The sequence below is a fragment of the Plasmodium fragile genome, assembly GCF_000956335.1.
Source record: "Plasmodium fragile strain nilgiri unplaced genomic scaffold supercont1.104, whole genome shotgun sequence".
In the NCBI taxonomy this organism is placed as follows: Eukaryota; Apicomplexa; class Aconoidasida; order Haemosporida; family Plasmodiidae; genus Plasmodium; species Plasmodium fragile.
In genome coordinates this window covers 32,977-50,697 of record NW_012192684.1, presented here as the reverse complement: position 1 = coordinate 50,697, position 17,721 = coordinate 32,977, and the positions used below count along the sequence as shown (strand labels likewise).

At 42.2% G+C, this 17,721-nt stretch overlaps 3 protein-coding genes across 3 annotated transcripts; 1 reads left to right on the top strand and 2 right to left on the bottom strand.

Moving 5' to 3' along the window:
• Positions 1 to 621: 621 nt before the first annotated feature.
• AK88_05229 (uncharacterized protein) lies at positions 622 to 996 on the bottom strand (the record flags this gene model as incomplete). Its single annotated transcript, XM_012482831.1, has 1 exon — positions 622 to 996. The coding sequence occupies one exon, from the start codon at positions 994 to 996 to the stop codon at positions 622 to 624; it is 375 nt and encodes a 124-aa protein (XP_012338254.1).
• A 2,676-nt stretch (positions 997 to 3,672) lies between these two features.
• Positions 3,673 to 8,742, top strand: AK88_05228 (uncharacterized protein; the record flags this gene model as incomplete). The annotated part of the gene is made up of 3 exons (XM_012482830.1): positions 3,673 to 4,855; positions 5,023 to 8,440; positions 8,595 to 8,742. 3 exons carry the CDS (start codon positions 3,673 to 3,675, stop codon positions 8,740 to 8,742), a joined length of 4,749 nt encoding a protein of 1,582 aa, XP_012338253.1.
• Positions 8,743 to 9,802: 1,060 nt separating this feature from the next.
• Positions 9,803 to 12,439, bottom strand: AK88_05227 (mannose-6-phosphate isomerase, class I; the record flags this gene model as incomplete). Its single annotated transcript, XM_012482829.1, has 1 exon — positions 9,803 to 12,439. One exon carries the CDS (start codon positions 12,437 to 12,439, stop codon positions 9,803 to 9,805), a length of 2,637 nt encoding a protein of 878 aa, XP_012338252.1.
• Positions 12,440 to 17,721: the final 5,282 nt, after the last annotated feature.

Genomic DNA, 17,721 nt, shown 5'->3' with positions numbered 1-17,721 from the left:
AAAAAAATTCCAATAACAGGTAAGGCATTTTATTTATTATTTTATTTTGTTCTCTTTTCTTCCCATCACGGTACCATGTGATGGTTTCCACTTTTGGTTTAAATGTCCTTTTTTTTTTTTTAAGATTAAATTGAGACTTCTTCTGCGTCTCCAGCTTTGTTCAGCACGGGCAAGTAAAACAAATTTGCTTCCCTGCCCCCTTTTTTGTCCTCCACACGAAAACAGGAACAGGCGGACGAACAGCAACGGGGAAGTAGTCATCCCGAGCTAATAATCACCCCCGCCGGCAACAACATTCGATTATCCCAAAGGTGACATTTAACCCAATTTGGACGCGTCAAAACATTGTAAAAATTTACTTATTTGATAAAAAAAAAAAAAAATCCCCCCGGTCGCTGCCCCACAAAATGAGGAAGCATGAACGGGGAAAATCATAAAAAATGAAAAGGGGTTGGTAACAAAAAACATATTTTGGCGACACGCACCGCATAGAAAAAGAAGCGACGGCTAGACCAGTTGCTGTCCTGCCCGTACGGGTTGAAACAACCAAACGGGGGAAAGCAGAGCGGTTAGAAAAATTCATCCGCGTGGTCATATGAGTGTCTCCGCTTGCCGTCCCGCCTACTTGGGGGCGAAGAAAAACCAGTGCTTGGTGTACAGCGTCAAATTTGGTAACATCACAAAAATGGGGATGGTGAAAAACAGAAACGTAGAAAATTTAGGTAAAAATAATATGTCCGTTGAACTCATATTGTTACTATTATAATTGGAGAATAAAGACAGAGGAAGCAAATTTACAATATTTAATGAATTCATATTTGACATATATTTGTTGTCACTAGCATTTTTTATTGGTAGACTTCCTAGCCGTATGCTGAATGGTGTAAATCCGTAACTCTTCTCCTCATCGTTGCTTTTCTTCGCTGGCTCGTTTTGCTGATATATGTACCGCATCAGCGGGGAGGTGTATGCTCTCTCTTCTAGGTTGATGTCCATTGGGGCTGCATGAAAGGGGAAAAAAAAAAAAACACACACGTGTTTGAAACTATGCATTACACGGATGGAAACCGAGATAACCCTCTTTCAGTTTCCTTCTGCAGTGTGCCCACACGAATATGTGTATTTCTTCTCAACTATGTATACGCCTGAACGTGCCACTTGATCTGCGACCCATATGCTGCTCTAGCTTGGCAAAATAGCAACACAAGGGGGGCGCGTAATCGTAGCCCTACCTAAACTTCGGTGTAATTAGAAGTGGTGACAACCTTGCTTCGGTCCGTTTCTGCTCTGCCGTAAGTCTGCCTTTAGGCCTTACGAAGAGGATCCAACTGTAACCTCTATTTTGTGGATGTCCTCGCTGCCTCACACTATTAGCTGTGTGTTTCTTCTCTTCCCCAAAGAATAAAAAAAAAAAAACTCCGCGATTATTTTTGCGCCTTCCTCTGTTGGGTGAGGTGGGCCTAGGATCACTTCACTTAAGCGATTAAACGATTAACCCGTTTTTACTGTACATATATTTTTTCCCACACTTGCGCGGTATGGAGTACCTAAATGCGAGTCGATGTTGGCCACCCAACCACACCTTCGTGCTACTCCTGTGTTTTTCCACTTGAGGGAAAAAAATGAAATATACATTTTCTGTTCACGTTGCTGGAAGGATGTACATATACCAAATGGTTATAAAATGTGTGTTTTTTTTTTTTTTTGTTTTATGTTTGTTTTTTTTTTGTTTTTTTTTTAAGAGGCAGGCGCACCTTCTTAAGGGTGTAGCTTGAAAAAATGCACTGTGTGTTTTTCGGCCTCTTTCTTTTCTTTTCAACCGATTCGCGCTATTGTACTTCTTGCCCAGTTATAGGACATACCCATAACGTTTTTTCAGGGGAAAAAAAAAAAATTTTAAAGGTGTTCCTCATTGTGCTAACCGGTTGAGGAACGCTGCTCCGTTTAAATGCTTCACCTTCTCCAAAAAGATCGCTGCGTTGCGTTTGCCTCTACCATGTGACCGAGCGGACTAAAACGGAGGAAAATTTCATTCACGCAAAGATGAATACGTCGACGTTCCCACCCCTCATCACATCAGTGCTGTACCTACGTAACGCTTTTTTTTTTTTTTTTTTTTTTTTTTTGCATACGCGTTCCCTCATCGCACATCTCCATGTGTACTCGTTACACTTTCACATTCCCTCCACATGCACAAGTATAGTTGACAGGTAGTGATGTGTTCACACGAATGTTTGCTTAACTTTTACTTTACCACTCATCCCACATAAGCCAAGCTGCACGAGGTGTACATCTTCAGAAAACACATCATTTGTGAATTTCCCTTTTTCTTAACTTGTGCTAGACAAGGCAGTTATGAAAAGAAAAAGAAAACAAAAAAAAAGTGAATTATTTCCCAATTTGTGCGATTAAAAAAAATGTAAAAATGTACATTTCGATTTTAACCTCCTTACAAGTGTATGAACAGTTCATATTTTTTTTTTTTTTTTTTTTATCCCCTATGCATACGTGAGCATAATAATTTACATGGTTACCTTGCCTACTACGAAAATGTTTGCTTGTTAACCTAATTCGTTTGCACTTGGAGAAGAAACAAAAAGGAACTGCCTCCCTCACGACCATTACCTCTACCGCCACCTCTACACCTGTCACGATTTACACATTTGAAACGAACATTTTGTCCTTCATTTCGGTCAGCACATAACATAATACATGTGTAGAAATCCTCTCAAAAGGGATTTTTTTTTTTATCTGCCCCCTCTAGGTATACCCACCTAGCCATGCGTATGAAACTGCACTAGGAGTGTGATAAGCGTCTTCATATAAATATGGAAAGTGTATGACGCCCCTGAGATCTGCATTCCTTGACGAAGAACGCACTCTCTCGCTCAGACATAAGAGAGGGGAGGGGGGTGGCACATTCACATACGCATATGTTCTTATGTTCCCATACGTGTATGTTTCTTTGCACGGGCGACCATGTACCTGTGCATACGTTCGTATGGGTAAGAATGGAGGCATCCCCTAAATTGTCTTACGCACCAAAAAGAAACACACGGGGGTAAAGTCCTGCAAAACGGCTGAGAACCCCAATTCCAACGCTTCAAAAGAAGGGACGAATGACATTGTGTTGCTCCGTTGTCGCCACATCCTATCCTACCTATGTGAAGCCTTTTTGTAATCCCTAAGAAGAGTGCATATATACGACGAAGTGCAAAACTTTTGTTAAAATTCCCATGTGCATATAATGCCAAGGATGTGCGCGTCCGTTGGAGCAACGAACAAGAACCCTACACATCCATGCGCCAAAGGATGAAGGCTCATTTTTTTTTTCACTATCCTTTCGCTCCACAGCTTGGCCACTTTATGGTATCCCTTTTTTTTTTTTTTTTCTTGATACCCCTGTTTTCTCCTTTGTGCACTTATTTGTCTAGCACCTTCGCTCTGTTCTACTCCAGCGTGGCCACCCTCCTTACAACAGCACCGTTGGGTCATGCCAAGGGAGGTGCTCATATTAACTGCTACATTTTTTGGGAAACCCACAAAAAAACTTTCCCCTCCTTCCCACACGGAAATGTACACAAAGGAGGAGGGGCATCCGAGCTAATCGAGCACACAAAATAAAACAAACAGGGAAGGCGCATTGCGCACAAGTACCTGCACGTGGCAGCCATGAGGAGTGCACACCGATGGACTCACAACATGAGAAGCGCCGAACGGGAAGTCATCAAGAAAAGTGAATCAAGAGAATCAGATAACGGCAGCTCGCACGGGAAGGAAAAGAAGGAGAATAAGGAAAAGAGGGAAAAGGATGCACGAAAGAAAACACAACAATACACAAACGAACTGTGCGAAATTCTCTCCTCCGATGACAGCAATCAACACATTGAACAGGACACAGACAATTTTATTATAGTGGAGCTCATTTCATACATCGCTGGGAACTCCAGAATTATGACCTACTATCCGAGCACCCGTGGAAGCAAATCTGGTCAGAACAAGTACCTTCATCACTTCTACAGCAAAAAGAGGATCAAGCTGTATTTGTGCCTCCACAAAAGGAGCAACGAAATTTATATATACAAGGTCGAGTCTAGGAAGGTCAAGAGGAGGGACACACATCCAGGCAATGGTGCCTGTTCACCTCCCGTTCCAGACTCCATCTCTTTCCATGGAGAGAACATGAGAAAAGAAAATGCATTCATGCACAGCGGTAAAGTCAAAAGTGAGCAACAATATCACGCACCTCCACCTCCCAATGAAGAGCATAACCCCATCATCAACGAATTCACCTCGTCCTGCAAAGAAGAACCAACCCATGACGACTGCAAAAGGGACAAGTATAAAATAAAAGTTGAAGATAAAGCTATACCAGTGTGCACTGAAAACCCTGACTTGAGAGAAAAATGCACCAAAAAAATGGTTGTCACAAAACTGTTTGATAGCGTACACTGCAGCTACGACTTGTCCACCATCGAATTCACAAAATTGAATAACCCAGATGATAAAACCTTAAACTCGTTGAAAAGCATTTTGGAGCAAAAGATTAACAAAGGTGAGACGAGGATATCCGATGCGGGCTATTCCCGGGAGGGGGGTACTACTAAAATGGACACTTCAAAAGGGACACTTCCAAGTAAAGGGGACACCCAACTTGACACTTCCAATCTTAATACTCTTTCGAAGGGCATTCCTCCTAGTGATCATTCCTGCGCAAAAACAGAAGAGGCGGGAAAAAATATGACCCGTTCAGGCGATAATGATAATGCATGTGACAGCCAAATTAAAATATTATTTCTTCTTTTTCGCGAGCCAGCAGACATATACATGAACCAGTTTGCGGCTTTTGACCAAGGTACTGCAAAGACATATCTTACACTCGCGTGAGTAATGAAGGGGGAGAAAAGTGCACATGCGCGAGCATACATACTCCAGCAGATAGGTCTGCTCCACACACACACACACACATATACACACGTGATCACTTCATTTTGCTTCGACTTTTTTTTTCCCCCCCACCAGGAAACGACGAAACGTGCATGAAGGAAATAAACGGGTTTTTGAAGGACGAGCAGCAGCAGCACCTCGAGAGGGAGTGCACAAAAGCTAAAAGAACAAACAAATACGGATCACAAATCAAACAAATCACACATGACCAAGTTCCACAAAACTTCCTACAGAGTTACGAAAGTGACGTAAGCATTTACAGCAACGACGTCTACTTTAGCGACACACAAGTTGTCACCAGGGAAAACGAACTCGATATGAATGAGAAGAAAAAAAAAAAAAAAAGCATTCCAGTTTTCACTCGAAGCCATTTAAAAATTAAGTGGCTTCTACTCAATTTGAATTTAACAAAAGATGAAGAAGTGCTCATACAAAAATATGTACTCTTGAAAAAAAACACCATTATGAGGTCCACCAAGTCTACCCACGACTCGAACGACCTGCACTCCAGTTTTTACAAAACGAAGAAAAGGTCCAACTGGGAAAAGGGAAAATTTCCTAGGGAACAATCTCATTTGCTTAAGGGAGACACCACTTGTAATGGAGGGAAACCCTACTCCACGCGTAGTACCAGAAAGGGTAACAACACACAAGTCAGTCAACAAAACAAAAATAACACCGAAAAAAGCAGCAGCAATGAGCCACACCATGCTCATCTAAGCATGAATGATCGAGACGACAACAACCATAATGAGAACACTGTTAAGGACAAACTAACGGAGAGAAGCAACAAATCCATGTTCATGATTAAGTTAGAAGATGATGAGGTGAAGACCAGACGACAGGCAGGTGATGTCCATCATGAGCATGTGACAGTGGAGGACAAAATGTCTTGCCAAGTGGGGGAGATAAATGTTGGCAATCAGAACGACGATTCTGCCGAGGTTGATCGTACTGTGCGTGAAGCGGATGCACCTGTTGAAGCAGTTTCATACTACCACGTTGCTGCTCATTCTACTGCGGACGATGCGCAAAGCGAATTTGTCCCCAGCAACAGTATCTCGAAGGGGAAGAACTACCTCCACGACGACCCCACCACCAGCCAGGAACAGAGCTGCGCCTCCAAAATATGTTCATCATACTCCTACCTGGACCACAGCTCTCAAGTGTTGTACGATCAGGCTACTGACCACAAAGAGGAAGAAACTCAAAACGTTAGGAAAAGAAAAATTGAGCAGATCGAAAATACTAACGAGATGAAAAACAGAGGGAAAAAAAATTTGCATGCTTTGTCGGAGAGGGAACGTTACCATGATACCTTTCCTGAGATAAGAAATACCCAATGTGAAATTGTAACCTCCGAGGTGGAAGCAGCAATCGGCAGTTGTCAAGTGATAGACGTCATCAGTACGTCAAATGGGCCATCCAACGGGCCGTCAAACAGTGCACCAAACGAAGCGTCAAACGATACTTCGAACGACTCCCTGGCGGTTGGCTCCGGAAAAAACCACTCCGGAAACTCCCACGCCAGCTACATCTCCGAGACCGACTCCAGGTACAGGAGGTGTGCAGACTCCGTGGAGGAGGTCCTCCCGACGGGGGAAGGGCAGGGGCAACAGATGCAGCGCGATGGGGTTGTTGGCAGCTCTGGAGACAGCTTATCAGGCAACTCCGACAGGGAGGGTTGCATCCAGGGGGATGTTTCCCGCGCCGACCAGGAAGAGGTTAACGAGGGGAGTGACCACAGTGCCGTAAGTGGGGACCACCTCCCTCCCTGCCACGCGGAAAAAGCAAACGAGACCACCCAAAACAGCACACGTAACGATGCTGACAGCGAACAAGGCGACCAAGAGGCCCTCTTCTTCAAGTACAAAGTGAGAAGCGTATTCGATATTATTAAAGTCATATGTTGCCACTTCATGAGGCACTTCAAGTACACCACCAAGCTAAAATTCTACATAACCACATTTTTAAATTTCTCCAAAATCGAAAAAACCAAATTGCAGTTCATGCACAAGGAGAGAATAGTAGACACGCAGTTGCTCAAAATGTATATCAACAAAAAAACGGAAGACGTTAACAATGCTTGGAAGATCAACACATACAAAATGGACCCACACAATCTCTTCCGTTTGGGGAAATTTAAGTACATTGATGATTCTATTATTGACTTCTTTCACAACTATATCCATTCCTTTGTTCTAACAAAAGACAAGAGGAAAAAAAACGACATTTACATTTTCAACACGTTTTTTTATAAAAAAATTGAATTGTATGAAGACTCCTGCAAGGCTTACATGAACACCAATAGGTGGATTCAAAAGTTAGACAGGAAGGTCTACGAGTACACCTACGTGTTTGTTCCCATCAACATCAGCAACACGCACTGGTCTCTCGTGCTCCTCTACTTCCCCTTTAACGACAACCAAGGGGGGGGACAACATCATGAGGAAGTAGCAGCACAAGAAGAAGTAGCAGAGGGAGAAGAAGAAAACAACGCCCAGGAGGCAAGCACACCCAGTGCAGAAGACTCTCCGGACAGAAGCACACCAAGCGAAGAAAATTCCCTGAATAGAAGCACGCCCAGCGCAGAAGACTCTCCGAAGAGAAGCACGCCAAGTGGAGAAGACCCCACGAGCAGCAGCTCACCCAGTCACTCCAGCCAACCGAGTGCAGAAGACTCGTCCCCAGACCATTTACGTGCATCATTTAGAAGCAAATCATGTGAGTCCTACTTTTCCAAAGAGGCAGGGGGGGCCCTCTCCGAATCGAACACGTCCAAGAACCACACTTCTCTTTTGAACAATTATCTTCAAGGACAAGGCAATGTGAATCATTACCATGAAAAGAAAGAAGGACACTCCTGCAAGAACGTAAAAAGTGCAAGTGATTGTGGGGACCACCACACAGAGGAAATCCCCGCAAATGAACACATGACCTCCCTGTTGACAGATACAAACAAAACGGGTTCTACCAGAACAACCTGCAACGAAACTTCAACCAAAGTAGACGATCAGCAAAAAAATGAAAACGTTAAAATCGCCTACATGATTTACCTAGACTCTCTCTTCCCCTCCATCAGGGGAAATAAAATTTTGCACAAGTTGAAAAAGTACCTGGAGTATATGCTGCAGCGGGACTACGCATCTCCCGCGGGGGCAGCCCCCACCGCTACGTATAACGCTACGTCTAACGCTACCACCACCCCGCGCATCTTCTTCAAATTTGTCTACCCTAATGTTATCCCGAAGCAAACGAACACGTACGACTGCGGCATTTACATCATCCAGTTCGTTTTGCATTTGTGTCTGAATAAGCACCTGGTAGAAAGCGAGTTGATCAAGTCATGTCGGGAGAAGGGGAAGAACAGCCCTGCCGGTGATCGATTTCACTTCAGGCTTCACAACCATAGGCGCGATGTCGGCAGCTCCTACTCGAGGTCAGGTGTGAGAAAGCCCGCCCCGTGGTTCTCCCCCAAGGATATTAGCTTAAAGTAAGGGGCAAATTGCGCGTTGGTGGCGCCGTGAGAAGCGGCCTAAGCGCCTTCATTCCCAAGTGGCATCTTCACCAACCGCTTATCTTGCTCTCCCCCCGTGTGTTACCACCCCTCACACAGTCGCTTGTTCCCGCATTCTTCCCCCCAACAGGCGCAAGCAAATGAAGAAAATGCTCCTCTACATGAAGAATGTAGTCGACTGGAAGTCGGACGAACACGTCCAGACCCTCAATTTGCTTTTTTTGAAGAGTCACAATATGGAGTGTACGAGGACCAAAGTGGAAGATACCTCTACGTGAATAATCTTCCTAAGTATTTCTTCTTTTTTTATCGCTCAGGTGGAGCGGAAAAAAAGGATGAAGGTTTACCTCCCCCCCCTGGTGTAAACACCTGTGCGTTGTTCTTTTTTTTTTTTTTTTTTTTGTCAATATTAATATGTACTGTGCGAATCTGCGTGGATGAAGAATTGGAGGTTCATATCCCATCTCTTTCACGCTGCACATATTTGAAGGTACACACACATGCACATAAATACATACATATGTGTGTTCCGTTTAACTACATTTTGAACTGGCCGTGGAAAAAAAGACAACTGGCACTTCCCTAACTCGAAGCAGCCTCGGCTGGCGCCTTCCCAAAATTTCCTACCATCATCCCAACTACATTGCGCTTTTTTAAAAAAATTTCAAAATTGAACAAAAGGGGTATGAACGGACTTAAAGTTTCAGTTTAAATATGCAAAGAAGTGAAAAAAAAAAAAAAAAAAAAGAAAAAAAAAAAGCAATGTCATGAATAATATAAAAAGCAAGCATAATTTTAAAATAAAATGTGATAAAATATATTTTTCAAAATTTGATATTTCGGGGAGGGCCAGATAAGGGATGGGGGTACGAAATTGGAAGATGGGTGAAATTCCCACGTGGCAACCTGTTCGGTCACCCACGCAGTACACATATATATATATATATATGTATATAGCTTCATTCGTCACCCTTAAGCGGAGCCATCCATAAAACGCATGTTTTCCCCCTTCATCTCGAGGGGTGCGCCGTCAAGCGATAAGAAAAAAAAGGGGGGGGGGGGACTCGGGAAAAAAAAAAAAAAAAAAAAGGAGACACCACAGCGTGTACACAATATGTACCTACACGTGTGAGTATACCCATCTGTAAGCAAATACTTTGTACAATACACACACATCGCATAAGTTTGGACCAAACAAGGGGAACACACCAGGGGAGAGATAGATAGAGACGGCCCCCCTTCCCGCCACCCACTCCGCTACCGCTACCGCTACCACCCCCGCTGCGATCGCTCCATCCACCAAAACGTGCCAACCAGACACGAACGGTTGAACCCCCCTCAAGAAGTGGCGCAGTACAGAACAAGCTCCTTATCGCCGTCCGCCTCCGATGCGTAAGAATTGGCCAACGTCACGTGGATACTAGGAGCAATGAAAAAAACAGTACCCTTCTTCACGCCCTTAATGCTAGCCTTTTTCTTATCATTCTTCCTGCCCTTAATTTTAACAGTGCGATTGCTAGACAAAACAATGCATGACGTAAAGCTCACATCAGAAAATAAGAAAGTCACGCTCTCTCCTGGTCGAACAGTTAAAAATAATATTCGAAAATGCTTCATCTTGTAGTAGCTATAAGATATTATATTGTAGTTTATAAATTCCTTTTCAAGGATTATAGGGAAATTCCTTTTATAATTTACATACTTTATAAAATTTACTTTGTCTATCTCCTTGTTCGTAAGTCCTCCTCGAATCACCAGGTCCGAGTTAGTCATGCACTCCAAGCAGTGGCCAGAAATGTACGAGTGAATAACTCCTGGCTTAATATACACCACATCTCCATCCTTCAAATTTAGTTGTTGCAGAATAAACACAAATATTCTTCCTCCATCATTTGGGTGAAATTTAGACACGTTATAAAAAATTTCAAAAATGTTATTAATTATAAAACTTTCCGTTTCTGACTGAACATCTTGGTAGTTTTTCTTCTTACACACATCTGTATAAATTTCTTCTGGGCTTTTTTTTAATAATTCCTTTTCCTTCAAATAGGACTTGTATTTTTCATTTTTCGTTTCGATGTCATTAACACACTTGTTCAATACGTCGCTTTCAACTAACATGGTTCGGTATGTCAGGTACTTGAAAATGTGTTCATAGAAGGCTTTTATTTTTTTTCTGCTTCCTAGCTGGGCTGCGCATTGTAACTCCTGCTTCTTGTCTGAGCAAACGTGAGCGTCACCCTTAACCTCAGCCTTAACTTCGCCCTTAACTTCGCCCTTAACTTCGCCCTTCACCTCATCCTTCACCTCACCCTTAACGTCACCCTTAACGTCACCCTTTGCGTCACGCTTCGTGTCACCCTCCGATCCGCCTTCCGACTCTGTTGCACCCTGTGGCACTCCCTTGTTTTTCTTCTTCCCCTTTCTATTCGCGGTTTGGGGGTTCGGGTTATTTGCTGTCTCCACGGCACGCTTCTTCTCCGGGTCCTCCCCAGATGCAGAAACTGAATCCTTGCCCTTTCCCCCCTGCAACTCCGCTTTACTGCCCCCATCTACTACCCCCCCTCCTTTGACGTCCACCTGCTCCTCCACCACTTCCTCCTCGTCATCCTCATCATCCGAACCGCTTATCCCCGATGCACCCCTCCTACCATCGCCGCTGTTTTGCAGCTTCTCCTTCTCCACCTTAATCAAATTTCCCAAGTTTACATTTTGCTCCAAAAATTTATCATTCTTGTAGAACCCTTCAAAGAACCCTTCATCGAACACATACTTCTGAATGCACTCCGCGTAGTTGTCAATCACCGACAGGACGTCATAGGTCTGCCTGCCTCCTCTCTTCAGAGAGTACACAATTATGTAAATGTAAATGCGCGCCAACATTTTCATGAGCTCCATCACGTGCTTATCCTTTTTTGTGTGGAACAGATCGAACAGATGAAAAATGTCTCTTTGCTGTTCTCCCGCTGGGCTGTCCTTCCCTGCTTCCCCAATGCAGCTAACACTTCCATTTGGGCTGTTCCCTCCATTCGGATTATCCCGCTTCAGGTAAAAATCGTGGAGCTCCCGCACACTCGTCACCAAAAAAGCTATTTTAAACACATTCATAAAGCCGCACAACAAACTCATGGAATTAATACAAACGCACATCTCCGTTTTGAATACTTTGTCCTTGTACAGATTTGGGTTCAGTGTATTCAGGTAAAGGGTCTGCATTTCGTTCGGGTGAATCTGTATGCTCAGGGGCTTTGAAATGGACAACAGCTTAAACAGATAGGGAAAGAGCGTGTTCTTATCAATGTCTTCCTTTACAATATCGTACTTTTCGTACATGGAATAATTGTTCAATGAGGAAAATTCAATTTCAGAATATCTCTTCACATCAGCTTCTGTGCTTCGATTCGTGTTCACATCTTCCGACTTGGTTGAATTCTGTTTATTGTTATTCTTATTTTTCGTATTTTCCTTTTTTTTGAAAAAATATTTTCCAATTTTCCCTTTTTTCTTGTTCTTTGCTTCATATATTTGTAAAAAATTTTCAATTTTTATAAAATTATTTTTGTACAGTACTAAGTTAGGACCCTTTTCGTGATTTCCGATCCAGAGCTCTGCATACTTTGGCTCCGATTCATCATTTGTTTTGACTTCATCCTTACCGTTGCTGCTGTTCTCTTGGTTTTGCTTGCTCTTATCCTCTGGTGAGACATTCTCCGTGCAATTCTTTGCACGTTTCCCCTTGTCCTTCGCCGCTGCAGCTGCAGCCGCCTGTTTCTTCTTTTTCTTCTTATCCTCTTTACTATTCGGTATATACTCCTTTATGTATTCCACCTTATTGATGTCCTTTTTCACCAAATGGTAATTCTCCTTCACTATATTCTTCATAACGTCGTAAACCATCCCATCTTTACCCTCACCCCACTCGTACTTTTGTACATAAGGGATACATTCGTTTATGCACAATTTTCGGGTCTTCATTTTGTTGTCTGGTCGAATGATATTTTTTTTTTTTCCTTTTTTTTTTTTTTTTTTTTTTTTTTTTTTTTTTTTTTTTATTCTGCGTTTGGCTAGCTACGCGAACGAGCTAAGCCCTCCGCGCGTACAAAAAGTGCCAACGGCGAAATGGCTATATATATGTAGACTACACAAATATATATGTAGACTACACAAAAAAAAAAAAAAAAAAAAACGTACTTTTAAAAACATACAATCGGAAACAATGGCATCCACACGAGAGGTCAAACGAACAAGTACACATGCGAAAAACACACACCTTGAAAGGGTATAATTATAAAAAAAAATTTTGTTTTTTTTTTTTTTCTCGTGTGCTGTGTGCAGAGGCCGAAGCCTTATAACTACACAAGATGATCTTGGAGGTTGCGAAAAGTGGGCTCCGCTCTGGTGGGAAGAAGCCTCCTGTCCACTCTCCTGCCGGTGTAATATGTTACAAACCTGCACGAGGCGAACGGTCGGTGCTCCCACTTGATTAAAACCTCCCAATTCGCTTCGAACTGCTACCACTCACTCACTCTCACTGCGGAATGCCGTGCACAAATAGTAGGTCAAATTTCCCGGTTTTTGCAATTATCTCTCACGTAAAGAGCAAAAAAAAAACACAACGCGGGATGAAGCGAATTAGAAATCACACGTGCACTCACAGATGGCCAAAACGGACCCTTTGCAAACGTACATACCACAAAAAAAAAAAAATAATAATAAATTAATAAAATAAAAAACAAAATAACTGTTCTTGTTACGTAAAGGTTTTCACATTTTTATCAGGATACATGCTCTTGAAAGAGGCAAGTAAAAAAAAAGAAAAAAAAAAAAAAAAACATAAACAGACACATATAGGCGCGATTGCATTTCCCCGTTCGATAGACGGTCTGGATACGAACACAAAGCGGAGTCACGAAAAGGACGCGGTTATATTCACCCTCTCCTACTTACATGTAAAGCAGTCTCAGGGTAACGTACCAAGTGGTTTTTACCCGCGCTTTGCAAATACTTATAAACGCGGGGTGGGGGGTGGATTAGGGGCATACTTCTGCTGAGCACAAACATACGGACACACACAAACACATGCGGAGGATTTACCAGTGGACCGGTCCTACCCTCACGTGATCACGCTTCTCTCTTACACACTAACAAAGGGAAAAAAGCAAACGGCGAACTGATTTTACTCAGTTATTTGGCCAACGCATATTTTATTCTCATGTTATGGTGCCAATGCGTGCGTCGTTTTTTATTTTTAAAAAAGGTTGCTCTTCATACAATTCTTTCCCACCTGTCATGCCTCTTCTCAATCGATTTACCAACATGCACAAAAGGTGTTCATAGGTACCCGCAAGATTATTGGCCACTCCAACTGCGGTGTATTTGAGGCACCCGTTCGGTTCAGCTCCACTCAATAATGGGGTTACCCCTTGTTGGTTCCTTCCTTCTATATGCTGCTCTCCCGCTTACAAAGCTCTGTTCCTATGATTTATGTCCTCTGCAAATTTGCGAAGACTTCCTCGTTGGAACAGCGGAGGCAAAGCGATACATAAAGATAACGTACACTTATACATGCACAATTGCGTTCGCTAAATTTTTTTTTTTTTTTTCTCGTGATAAGCATGCAATGAGGGTGACCCCCAAAAAAGAGCTTTGTTGAAAAACACCTGTTTTGTTGCTCTTCACGTGCTCAAGTACAGCTGCGTTTTCAACAACGGGATGTATCCCTCACCCAAAGTGTACAAATAAGGGTATGTGTTTATACATGTACAGATCGTGTGAACTCTACACTTGTTGTTAAGCGTGTAGTCACTCGTGTAATTATTCTCGTACATGCGCATTGCAAATGTTAGAAGGATCTTTCATTATTTTCAACTTCTTTGCAACTTTTCCCTTTGTTGCTTATATGCCGTTTTCTCCCCTTTCATACTTTTTTTTTTTTTTTTTTTTTTTTTTAGTTATATTAATTTTAATTATTTCTCATACTTTTCGTTGTTGTAAAAATATTAATAAAAAAAAAAAACAAAACAAAAATAAAATATATGTTATAAAAAACATGTTGTTTTTTTTTGTTTCTGTTTTTTTGTATGGGTTACACTTGTATGTTTTTTTTTATTCACCTTTTCACTTTTTATTTTTTTTTAATTATATTTTTTTTTTTTACATTTTTTGTGAGCGTACAAAAAAAAACAGGGGGTTACAACGCATTTTGTTAAGCATATTTTTCCCCGTTTTTTTTTTTTTTTTTTAATAAAAAAAATTGTGTTACTTTTTGTTGTGTTGTGTTTATGGTTCCTTTTGTACCTGCAGCCTTTTCTCTCTCCCCTATTTTGTGTTCATTTTATTCGCCGCACCGCGGTATTATACCCTTCTTCATGCGTGTATTTTTTAAAAAAAAATGCTCGCTGAAATTCCTACATTACCTCCCCCTACATGAGGAATAACATGTTCCTTTTGTTGCTTGCTGCGGCAGGCACATGCATACATATATATATATATATAATATTAATACTTATTATAATATATATATATTATATATAAATGTGCTTTACAATTTTAATTATGCATAGTGCTGTATCTCTATATAACGCCCAGTACCGTTGCTAATTTCCGTGAGCGTTATTTGCAAGTGCCTTGTGCAGCACCTCATCCACGATTGACCACTAATTTTAAAACAGTGGCTCAACTCAAAGGTGCTTGCAAGCAAGCTCAAGTCAGCACTCCTCCGGTAAAGTTATTAATTTCATATTTTATATTTTTGTAAGTTTTCTTACCCGCGCACGCACTTAAACACAGACCATTTTTGTTCATACAAATATGAACCATATTTTTTTTTTTTTTTTTTTTTTTTTTTTTTTTTTTTTTTTACACTCCTCGTAATTGAGATGGGTTAGGTGAATTTTCTGTGCTTCTTTTCCCAGCAGTTGTGATGTGGTGCGCCGCCTTACAGTTCCGTTGTCGATCCGATATGAAGGCCCACCCATCGATGTGGCTATTTAATATACGTGTCATGAGAAGAAGAGGTGGGGACTTGTGCCTCCTCCTCTTTCCTTTTCTCTACGCTGCTACTAGAAGGGCTAATCATGTGAACACATACCCTTCCGCGCGCGTTCTTTTCTCCGCTTATTTTGTTCTCCTTTTTTTCCACAAAAATGGAGGTCCCTTTTTGTAAATACCTTTTCCTACAAATGTTATGCACAAAATGACGTTCATGTATAGAAGATCCTCTTTTTTTTTTTTTTTTTTTTTTTTTTGGCATTGTTCGGTTGACTCCAAGTTCATCACCATTTAGGGTTACTGTTTTTGTCAGTTCTTTTAGTTAGCACACCTGGGGGTGCGCGGTTCGCTAGGCGAGTACAGAACACGCGCAAAAATAAAAATAATAATAATAAATAAATAAAACACATACATATGTGTATACGCCAAGTGTATGTGCGCGCGCATTTGCTTACCACACCACATGCATACATATGCGCACTCAACCTTGCATGTGCATGTGCATGCGCGGGGGCCGCGCGCCAACGCCCACTCCTGAAGGGGAACAAAAACTGCTGTCGCGCGACCTGGAGGCCACCTGGCCCCCCACATCCCCCTAGACTCCAAATATAGTCCAAAGTTCGCGTTCCATTTTTTGAGTCAATTTTGAAGGGCAAAACGCTCAGGTGAGCCGGCTAGCAGGTTACTTATAGCAGGTGAGTAGCCACCCAAAAGTAGTTTCCATCCGATCTGCCTCTCCACAGATCTGCCACCCAACACAGATGTACTTCCCTGCTGAGGTACACCTGCCAACCGGACAACCCTCGCTCGCGCGCCAATTCTGAGGCTCTCCTCTCCAAATGTAAATTCTACACGTACACATACACGTCACTAGTGCTGTTCACTCTACCGTACTGCCGCACCCCAGGTGTGCTTACGTACTAAGAGAGCCCACACATACCCACCACCACGGGGCGCAAGCGAAGGGGCTAAAGTATAAAAAACCCTAAGCAAAAATAAAAGTAAAAAATAAATGTAAAAATAACAGTATCCAAATATAAAACTGCTAACGCGTAAAAAAAAAAAAAATAAATAAATAAATTAAAAACATGCAAAAGCAAATGAACCAAAGGGTAAAAAACCAGTTAACACAAAAAAAAATAACTCCCTTTTTTCATACATGCACAATCCCGAGCACACTCAAAAAAATTTTTTTTAAATTAAAAAAAATTAAAAAAAAAAAAAAAGGTCTCCCCGGAGTTGGCTTCTTAAACTGCAATCGTGTTTGTGTATATATTTTTTTTTTTCCATCCTGGTTCTACCTGGGCACACTCACAACGGTGTGGCAGTTCGGCTTCTACAACAGGTGCACACCCCCTGCTGCTTCCGTAGTTGTGCCCGGGCGCATGTTGCCGTGCCTCTTCCCCAGGCCAATTGGCCAAACGTACGTGTGTCTACAAAAGTAGCCCCGTCTATACCCTCCCGGCCTCTCCACGCTTAAGCCCACGTGGTTGTGCTCCTTGCATGTCTGTTCCATTTTTCTTCGAGCCGAACCAATTTTCACATCATACGTGTATACATAAACACATACACGTGTGCATATATGTTTTGTTTTTTTTTCTTTTTCTCGTGAAGGAGTTAGAATAATTCACACCGCTCACACATTTAAATTTCATGCCATACCAGCGTCCGTTTCGTCTATCCCACCGAGTACATGTGGTTGACATGTGCCAGCATTCCTCTTTTCCTCGCGCAGGGCAAAGTATCCCCTACCCCTACTCTGCCTCCTGCGTAGCACTTTCTCTCCTTTTGTTTGTCTTTGTCCTTATCCCTTTAAGTGTTAATTGCTTTCAATTATAATTTAACAACGAATTAGCGCATGTGATTTGTACTTTGTGTTTTTCCACACTGCACAGTCGCCCCACGCACACCCCCCTGACTCTAGGGTTGGGGCCACTCCGTGTCCTATTTATATGTGCCCTGTGACACACACCGCGCACACGCAAGGAAGTGCTGCTCAGTGGGCATACCTGCGGAGAACCCTTTGGGGATAACCCCTTGATGTTCTCTGCGCGGTATGCATGTGTGTACCCTGCGCCGCCGCTCTACAACTTGCCCCTCCCGTTTGCAATCCATGCCACTTCCAACCGTCTATAAAGAAAGAGAAGGAAGGAGAAGGAAAGAAAAATGAAACCATAATTCATGGCACACATTACACACCCCTTGTAACCTTTTCTTTGATGCACCTTTATTTGAATTAATTTTAAAAAAAAAAAAAAAAAAAAAAA